At 34.4% G+C, this 10,574-nt stretch overlaps 2 protein-coding genes across 2 annotated transcripts; one reads left to right on the plus strand and one right to left on the minus strand.

Annotated features, from left to right (window-relative positions):
- Nucleotides 1-2,117: 2,117 nt before the first annotated feature.
- Nucleotides 2,118-2,654, plus strand: LOC108860532 (uncharacterized). The gene is made up of 2 exons (XM_018634397.2): nt 2,118-2,282; nt 2,354-2,654. Exons 1-2 carry the CDS (start codon nt 2,177-2,179, stop codon nt 2,497-2,499), a joined length of 252 nt encoding a protein of 83 aa, XP_018489899.1. The 5' UTR covers nt 2,118-2,176; the 3' UTR covers nt 2,500-2,654.
- Nucleotides 2,655-3,057: 403 nt separating this feature from the next.
- On the minus strand, nt 3,058-3,555 carry LOC108858735 (RING-H2 finger protein ATL33). Its single transcript, XM_018632618.2, has one exon. It carries the CDS (start codon nt 3,458-3,460, stop codon nt 3,092-3,094), a length of 369 nt encoding a protein of 122 aa, XP_018488120.1. The 5' UTR covers nt 3,461-3,555; the 3' UTR covers nt 3,058-3,091.
- Between the last annotated feature and the right edge of the window lie 7,019 nt (nt 3,556-10,574).

Here is a 10,574-nt window from a genome sequence, read left to right on the forward strand (position 1 = left end):
TTGCGATAGTCAATCAGCTATAGCTCGGGCTCAGAATAATCTCTACAATGGTAAATCTCGTCACATTAGAAGACGACATAAAACCATTAGACAACTTATCTCAACTGGTGTAATCACAATAGACTACATCAAATCGGCTGACAACCTAGCGGATCCATTTACTAAAGGTTTGCCACGAGATGTTGTTGCTAAATCATCAAAAGGAATGGGTTTAAAGCCTATAACTAATGAGGATGCTTGACTGCAACCCTACCTATCATGACTGGAGATCCCAAGACGTAGGTTCAAAAGGAAAACAAAATCAAGCAGAATCTAACCAAAGCACTTTGAGACAAAGTAGTCTCATCCCAGCTCCTAAAGATGATAAGTGCTAACGAATGTGATAAGGATAAGCATAGGCTTTTAATGATTCCATAGCTTCTAAGCGAAGTATTACTCAATACTTTTCATGGTCAATCACCTAATGAGTGTGAAATGGGGCCGTTTCTAGGAGAATGAATGCAAGGCTATATTCTCTAAGTTCACTCATGAAAACCAGGAATAGTTCAGGGCCACAATGAACACAATAGAGAACTAAGTTCTACGAGAAAATGAAGCTGCGTTGTGCCTGTTGTCTCGGTCTACATAAAACACTGGTTGGTTCAAGACATCATGTTCACCTTCTGGTAAAGTAAACCCGACAGATATTAACTATGAGTGGTTCAAGGCTTAAAAATGCCACTTACTCAAACACAGTGAATTTTTCGCAAACACTCTCGATAAGTCAGTCTGTCTAGTCTTTAGTTTAAGTCTAGTCAGTAAAGTTTTAAGTTTTAGAGTCTATCGAGTCTGCATTTAGTCTGCATATGTTTAGAGTCATTTCTATTCATGTGGGGGATTGTTGGACCAATAATTAATTGGTTAAGAGTGAATATTAATGGGCATGCGGCTCAAATGATAAAAGCCTGTTTGGCTTTAAATGAATGAGTTTGGGAAATGTCCCACATCGCTTAAGAGGAAGAGAAATGAGCAGCATATATATGTCTATGTGCTATGAGAGTATAAACGACTCAGAGGAACAGATGAGTCCCCACGCGCGCGCCGCCGCCGCCGTCCGTCCGGCGCGGTCGCGGGTCGCGGGTCGCGGGTCGCGGGTCGTGGTGGAGGGCCTCCGGCCCGATAAGATTATTCTTTTTGGACCAAGTTAAGCCCAACGTTTGACCCATTTAATTCTCAAAAAACAACATGCATTTTATTTGAAACGACAAGTAGTTTGTCTAGAAAATAAAAACGACATGTAGTTTATCCTCTCGAGATATTTAAACGAGATAAGATTGGGAAGAGCGAGTCTTGGGGAATAAGTTTTCGAAACTCAACTTCCCTCGATCTCCGCAAGATTTCCGTCCACGTGCAGAGACTGTTGCGGAAAGTGGCTCGCTTCCATCTCTTTAAATAGTGGTCTCCTCCTCTCTCATTTTTCACTTACTTTTCACATCGATATCACAGCAAAAAATCCCTTAGCGTAAGTCTTTAGTTTCGAGAGTGTTTCGTAGTCTTTATAGTTCGATAGGGCGTTCACGAGTGTAGCGTGAATCGTCGCCATGGTTTTATCCTGGGACTCTATATTCGTACAGTCCCGTCTCACTACGGAGCGAATATAAAGAGTTAAGGAAAGAGATATCATATCTCGACTCCATGAACGTTTTCTTATCGGGTTTCATTTCGTCTATTCAATCGTTTCTTTCCTTAACATCTCGCTTTTATTATATCGTTTATTTAATTCGGTTTTCCGGCTTCTACAAGAACTTCATAGTCATGTGTTCTTGGAACAAAATTGTGTTACAAAAAAAAAGTGTCCTTGGAACAAAAGAATGCGCACTTAACAGCAGTCTCAAACCGATTGAATGCTCAAAAAATTTATAACTTCTTCAGATATGCGTATCAACTAGAGATCTAAAGTCTCCTCATCACGTACAATGAACCGTATTTCGTTCATTATCGATAGGGTGAATTTTCGGTTGCTTACTTGGTCAATGGTCATACTTGTTTACTCTCTGGATTATTTTATTGCTAGACTTCTTGACCAACTTTGCTGCAATTATTTGTTCTTGGCCTATATAAGCATCATCCTACAATGGTTTCAAAACTGCAATCAGAAACCATTTGTGTTTCTAATCATTTTTAGCAGAAAGTTGCAATGGCAACCGAGCGATCAAGCTCAGTCATCCTCCTCTCTGTTCTTGTACTTGCTTTGGTCCTCTCTCCAATCCTTCCATGTCAGGCAGCTCAAGCGCATCTAGATGGTAAGCTTATATTTTTTAAACTAATATTCCTTCGTGGTTTTCTGTAAGGTGATTCTTTTGTTTCCTTACAGTTGAAGGGCGTATGCTGCTCCTGCTGCAAGCATCACAAGTACCATCCCCGTCCCCGGCACCAATTCGCTTCTGTCCTGCGTGTGCGTGTTGTGCACCGGCTCCACCAGGTGCTTGCTGCCCATGTCGATGCACTAATGATCCGTAAAAGTTCAGTTTGATTTCATCTAATAGCTTTTGATGTGTTTGATATATCTATATATTTTATATTTACATGTGAATAAGCCATCAAAATATTAGGCTCTGTTTGTAATATGTACCTTTTGTTTATTATATGATATATCCTCTGATTCGGAAACAGAACTACGTTATACGTTATCCTTTGAGGGACCTGTGATTTCTCATTCACCTCACAGTCTTTAAAAACGCATATAATAAAGCAAAGCATCAATGGTGGTGGTTCTGATCAATCTATCTAAGCTTGAAGGTGTTGCCGATGTTATGGATCATCAACTATGACCATTCACATTCGATCACCACTCTCAAGTCTCAATATCCATAAATGTATAGCATAAGGAAAAAAAAGCTTGAATCAGTGGAAAGAAGGACAATAATACAAGAGTATTTATGTCCTAATTAACAAACATAGTTTCAAAGTCAACTTGAGTTCGATTATGAAACCTTTGACCAAAACTTTGATTAGTGTAAAAATATTGATATTCTACTCTTGAGTGAGTAACAGAACTTATAATATTACCTAGTAAACTACTAAAACGATTATAATTTGAAGACCAAAAAATTCAAGAATTCAGATCAACAGAACTACGACAATTTGGACAGCTCCGGTGACTTGCAAGCCAAGAGTCAATGCAAAAACGATGAAAAATATGTCCACACTTGCTTAAGCGCATAACCTCATGATCATCCTTGTACTCTTCCAAACAAATTGAACAAAATTGTTTACCGCCACCTTCTTCTTGTTCGATATCTTTGAACATTAGGACTTTCCTCTGTCCAGTTTCAATGTCTTGTTGAGGCTGCGGAGTTTGGTCGATTGTCTCGGCAGGTAATCCTGTGGGGCTAGTACTTCCGCCGCCACATGAAGAAACGAGTATCATGATGATCGTGCCGATGCTGAACAGTAAAAAGATTTGAGCATCAGTTTCCATTGTTTACGCTATGTTTTCGTTTGTTCTTATCAAAAGAAATATCACAACATGGTTTTGTTTCTAGATGTAAAAGTGTTTAGAATTTAATATCAAACTTCCTGTTAGGATAACGTTTATATTTTCATATTTTCTTGTGTATTTCGGACTTATCATAAAATTAAATAAAACTTCAAATATGTAATCTCGATTTAAGGATCCAATCAGAAGTTATCCACTTATGAGAAATTCTTGGGTTTTAATTTTTTTTTTAAACAAAATAATAATAAGTTGCCAAATTATATTATGTTTTAAAAAAATAAAATAATATTAATTACCAAAAATAAATTTTTAATATTGTTAATGCAGTAAGAAAACACTAAATCCCTAAATCTTAAATCTTAAACCCTCTGGTAAATCCTAAATTTTTGGGTAAATCATAAACCATAAATCATAAAATTTAAAACTAAATTTTAATAACACTAGTATCCGCACCTAACACTGCTTTGGAGGGCGGACCCAAGCAGTTAGAAGTCCTGGAATAGAACAAATATGAAAGATCAAGGAGTTTGAAACTTTGGAATCTGGTATCCAAGCTTGCATCAAAGGATTCAAGCGGTAAGGGAAGAGGCTAGGATCACTGTTAAGCAACATGAGGCCGACCTCGTAAAGAATCTAGCAAATACATTTTGGGAGAAAGAGTAGCTCAGCAATCGGCTTGCGTTGGCGCATAAGACTTACGAAGAAGAGCTCTAGAGACTAAATGCGTTGAAGGTAAAGAAGATCCGGAGGGCGGAGAAGTGAGTTCGTCGAGCGGTGGCCGGGAAGTACAAGCCGTGTTTTAACAAGATCATGTGAGCTCTAGTTAACTCATATGTTCTTCAGTAGAACGCCTTGTTGATGTCCCATGCAGTTTTCTAGACTGGTTTGATCGACGAAATATCCATGAGGGGGGTCACGGATCTCGAGGCAGATCGAAAAACATGGGCACGGTCTTTCAAAGATTTTTAAATAGACATTGATGAGATGGAAATCGTCCAATTGGATCCAGAGAAAGATCTAAGAGTTTCCCCCGTCTCCGATGGTTCTAGTTGTAATAGTCTCTCGTTTGTATCCGATTCCTGAAAGGAATCTGACTATATAAAATGAGGTTAAAGATCAAAGCAAGACATTCACAAATTATACACTTTTTGGCATAAAAACTAGGGCTTACAAGCTTCTCTTTGTTCTAGACGAAATATTAATCTTTTCATATAAACTCGATCAAATTTCCTTGTAATCATTTCTTTATCTATTCAATAAGCGTTTCCAAATAGCTCATCATCGTATGCTTAGAGCATGTGCCGAATTTCTATTAAACAAGCCAAAATCGATTTAACTTTTCCAACCAAGATCAAATAATACATTTTCTTTGTGCTCAAAACATCACAACCAAAAAAAAATCCACGGCTAAGTTCAACGTCAATTTTCTGTATCAATCTTGCCAGTATATTCAATGGAATGGTCCAAATCTTAAAATACTACATTCTCGATGCCTTTGATTACTAATTGGGCCACCTTTTCTTTTATGAGTACATGGACCATCAGTATATGCATGAACCGAAACTTGAAAATGTAATTTTAGGTTCAAAACGTAGTTTACATCTTTCTTTTTTTTGAAACATAGTTTACTTATTCTTCTCTCTTTAGCTAAAGTTTAATTATTCTTTGGACGACATTATTTATTAACTTGTAGTTGCTCTTCAAGATTCGTTTTCTTTTCGACCGAAAAGAAAAAGATTAGTTTTCTGAAGTCTCTATATTCTTATCATATCGTCTCGATGGATTTTGGATAAAACAAAAGAAGCTTTCACCTTTTATAAGAGTTGCGGTTGAGGACTTTGCGACTGTCACCTTTTCATTTGCTTAATACTTATGATTCTTATCACAATAACAATGAAGTTTAAGCAAGCCACTTTTATATGATAAGTGACCTCCAATTTCTCGTTAACAGCAAAATCATTAGAAACAAATCTCATTAATTCGTATTAGGGAACTTTCACATTACAAATTTTATTAATATACAAATAATTAATTATATTTTTAGATAGTTGAGAAATTCATGTCACAATATCTCATGCGAATAAAAAAAGACATCATCACTATTAGACTTTTAATGATGGTCAAGAAATGTAGAATACTCATTAGATGCTTCTGCTTTAAATGTTTTGGACATGAAACACGAAGAACAATTTATAAATTATACCCACACAAATATATTGATCAAGGAGACAACAATTATACCCACACAAAACTAGTAATCAATGACACCGACCAAAACATAAGTAACCGGATATATCTAAAAAAGGATAATGCTAACTCATCAGACAACAAAGCACTTGATATTTTTAACAAAAGGGAGCGAGCATCTATTCACAAACACTCAGCACACAAACAATTATCACGTTTGATTTGAAACCGAGTCTTTTTTTTTTTTGGAACACAACTTTCGTTACTTCTTAAACATTCGGATTACAAATGAAAATGGAGTTTAGCCAAACTCTACCAACAAAAGACAATACAACTGAAACATACAAGATAATTGTAGAGAGACCTCCACGATAGAAAGACAGCGAATTCACAGCAAAGCTTGAATGCGTCAAAGCAAGGTTCATGGCACCGCCAGAAACTTGAAATTTAGTCACCTTAAATTGTGACGTTAATATCCAATCCGCACCTCGGAATATAATCGTAATGACACCCGTTACATCTTCAGGCCCCAAACGAACCGCTACACAAGATGACAAAACAGCTATAGATAAAGATACACATCTCTATTTAACGTTTGGAGGGGAAACGATCCTCATGAATGAGGCTGGGGATAATACGGTTCTCTTCTTCTGCGAGAAAGATGTAAGTGATGATGACGAAATATGTAGTCCCGGTGAATCCATCGGTAATAGAAAACAAAGTGAACTCTTCCCATAAGAGAGATAAGACATTGTGTGCATTCCAGTTTCCGTAAAAATCCCAAGGAATCCCTCGGTAATTTTTTGAAAATTGACCAAAGTGGTCAACTCCCCCAACATACATGAAGGCTTTGAAACTGATGAAAATGATGGGCTGAGAATTAGATAATTGATAAATTTTGAGCTCACCAGGCTCACAAACGTGAGGTAGTTGCCCAGCCCAATGAAACTTGTGACATGTTGTCGACGGTAGAGCACATCGATGAAGGAGCAGCGACGAAAATGCGCCCGGGGAGAGACCGGCGTAAGGAGGATGGTAGGTTTGCTTCTCCGTTCTGGTGGTGACGGTAGAGCTCGACCGAGAAGTTTGTCTGAAACTAATTCCTTTCCGATGAAAAGTAATAAGCTTCATAGATAAACCAAATCGAGGAGGCGACAGAGAGAGCTTCAGATCCGGCTGGTGAAGCCCAGATCCGAGAAGATAAGCGGTGTCTATCCAAAACAAGGGTTGATATTCGCCGGTATGGAGGTTGGCGTAGCAGGTTAGAAGCGCTGATGAGACACGGGAAACTTGTCGGAGAGTTATAGATCTGGAGCGTTGAGATGAGTCAGCCTCACATGGAGGTGGATAATCAACGTCCTGAGGTCCAGCGATACATATCTTGAGCGACAATGACTCCCAGCTTTGGTAAGTGGTGAAGGAAGCTGATTTTTAGGGAACCCCCCATAAGAAACCAGATCCAGTGAGTCCAAGTCCGGAAAGAGAAGACTCGATGCCTCTGCTCCCAACAAGAAACGGTCGTGGAAGGCCGCCAGAATGAAGAAGAGCGTAGGCAAAGACAAAACATTGACAACAAAATACAGAGAGGTTGGAGCTGTTGGCTAAGAAAAGAGGTACCGAGAAGAGGGAGAGGTGGAGATCCCGACGCCGGCGGCGAGAGACACCACCGACGTCGAGAAACATGGCTGACGGCGCTGCCTCGATAACTGTGTCAGTAAGGTTTAGCTAGGGCGAACTCTTTCAACCTTTTTTGAAACCGAGTCTTATCACTACAAAATGCATTGAAACAATTTACACAAAATCGTTTTCATCTTAGAGCATCTCCAACCCATTACTATTTTCACCTCTATAATAGCATTTAGAGGTGAAATTGCTCCAACCCACCTCTATTTCTTCCTCTATAATAGAGATCTTTATTTTTTCTCTATTTATAGAGGAAGAAATAGCATTCCTCTATTTTTTATTCTATATTTTAGAGATTGCTATTTTAGGGGAATACATTGGATCATATCTCACCTTTATTATAGAATTTCCCTATTTTAGAAGTGAAAATAACAAAATATATTGGAGATGGTCTTAAGATAAGACTGAAAAAGAAAGTTCCTACAAAATATTAGTACGTGCGTTTAAATAGCTCGATGATTTTGACAAATCGAACTAATACAAATTACAATACTTCAATAAAATGCATTAAGTGAAGAAAAATCAGATCAATCATTTTTGGGGGTGGAGCCTGATCGAACGACGCATATCATTGACCACTACCATTGCTTTTTTCTCCGATTTGACATAAATTCATGATTTGTTTTATTCCTTTTTATTTTTCTCTGGAGTCGGCTATCTTTTTTTAATAATCGTAGCCGTTGCTTGTGGCTTTGCTTGAAATTCTACGGTTGTGGTTAAACCATATCAGGAGATCTTTAAACCTCTAAACTGTACAAGTTTTGTCTACCGTCCAGATAGAGAGAAGATAGTACTGTCAAAGTCAGAGATTCGTTCTCTTACTATCTCTCTAGTCTCGGTCTATACAACTATGTTGCCCACGCGGCCTCCATAAAGAAAATTAAAGATGATGAAAAGGCGATCTACCAAACAGGCAAACACCGTTCCGATTAATAACAATTATTTAATCGTGAAATCGCAGTAGAAAAAAATTAATTAGGCCACACAAATTTTAAAATTTATAGAATGCTCACGAAATAATATCTAAGATGCAGAAAAAATTTAACTAAGCCACGAAAATTTTAGAATTTATAGAATGGTAGAATACATAGTAAAATGATCAAACTATTTTATATAATATTCAATTTGTTATAATAAAAACAAATATCAATAATTAAACTAATTATTATAAAATATGAAAATAGCTAAAATTTATTAAAATATTTTAGTTCTTATCATAAATATCTAACTTTTCTTTCAATATGTTTTGATGATAGATTAACATTTAACAATATACAAATTATAATATAACTTTATTTACAACATAACTATTTATCACTAAAAGGTTATTGCTATATATTTTAAATTTTAAGATATTATCAAAATATATTTTAATAATAAGAAATTGTTGATTTTATAAATTTTTCAATCATAATCTACTAAAATTAAATTTTTCATTTAATATTTTTTTGTCAGTAAAATGTTCTGCATTTTTTCATTTCACAATATTTTATTAATTAGAGTATTTTCACCCCGTTGTTATTTATATCTCTGTAATAATATTTAGAGGTGATATTGTTCTAATACACCTCTATTTTTCAACTTATAGAAGAAGAAATAACATTCCTCTATTTTTACTATATATTTAGATATTATTATTTTAGAAAAATACATTGGAGTATATCTCATTTCCATAATAGAATTCAATTATTTCAGATGTGAAAATAATAAAATATATTAAAATGGTCTTAGTAAAATATTTAAGAAAATGTGTTTACACGATCATTCTATCATTCCGTAAAGTTACCAATAAAAATAATATTAAACGCAAATTAAAGCATCCAAAACCCCCAAAGAACTTGCTTGGCATTATGCCACGCTCGCGCTTGTCTTTTAAAACTAGTAACTAGTTAGTTACATAACGTTTGATTGTTTATCTTTTAAGATTAGCAACTAGATCATGACCCGCTCGACCGAGCGGGAGTCAATTTTCTTTTTTATCTTTGTTTTTACTAAATGTTATATATGATCGCAATGTGTATTAATATAAAATTTTGATAAATAACAATGTGTACTAATGTGTTTAAATAAGCAATGTGTTTAATTACTAAATCTGATTTTTAAAATTTATGATAACGTAAAGTAGAATTTTTATATTATTTAAAATATATAGTGCTATATATTTTGTATTTTCAACATTTATCATACAAAACTTACATTGGGGTATTATTTATATGAAAATATGTGTAACATAATATATTTATATATTATATAAACATATGCACATCCACACGGGTTTTATTTTTAAAATGTATTCAATATTGTTTAGTTTTATGTAGTATCGAGTTTGTATAATTCAATTTTGTGTTTAAAGAACAATATCAAAACTGTCTTTCGTATGTAAAAATAACACTTTGCAAGCGCAAATTGTGTTTTTTTATTGTAACACAAAATTTTATATAAAACTTATGTTTTTTGTACATTACGAAATTTAATTTTTTAAAATAATTATTACGTAATTTCAAAGTGAATTTTATCTCTAAAGTCTAATATATTTTGTGTGTAATGGTTCAAAGCATTTTCGATATATATTATATTTCAGTTTGGTTTGTTTTTAGTATTATATATAAGTATAATACTATACAATATTACTATTTTCTATACAATATATGAAGCTATGTGTTATTTGTTTTAGAAAGTAGATTAGGCCCAACGTAATTATAAAAATAGTCATATCTTTATGTATATGTCTATGACTTATCTACCTAATGTTATTAGTACTAATAAAATTAATATGGCCAATGAAAGTATACTAATCAATTTAAAATGAATTGTATAGGGTAATTATAGTACGATTAATATTTTTAGTATCTTTAGTATATATCTTATCTAAATCGACATGTAACAAATGTAAAAATTATATATGGAATATAGACAAAAAGAAGAACTGTATTTAAGGAAATACATCAATGCAAAGTTAGACTATGTTACGTATTATATATAAAGAATGAGACATTTAATTTAAATATATGAAATCCACCTTTAAAAATCCATCTAGAAAAAGTTGTAATGTTCCTGTTTTAATAAGATAGATGAAGTGCCCAAAGATGGTTAAACCTTTTCTTACAAAACATTACCAAATGAACAAAAATATGAAATAAACTGTTGCAAACTAAATAAATATTTTCTATTTTATCATTTTACGTTTTAGAATCAGTTACATAAATTAAAAATACATAACTTTTTA

Source organism: Raphanus sativus, chromosome 5 (genome assembly GCF_000801105.2).
Source record: "Raphanus sativus cultivar WK10039 chromosome 5, ASM80110v3, whole genome shotgun sequence".
In the NCBI taxonomy this organism is placed as follows: Eukaryota; Viridiplantae; Streptophyta; class Magnoliopsida; order Brassicales; family Brassicaceae; genus Raphanus; species Raphanus sativus.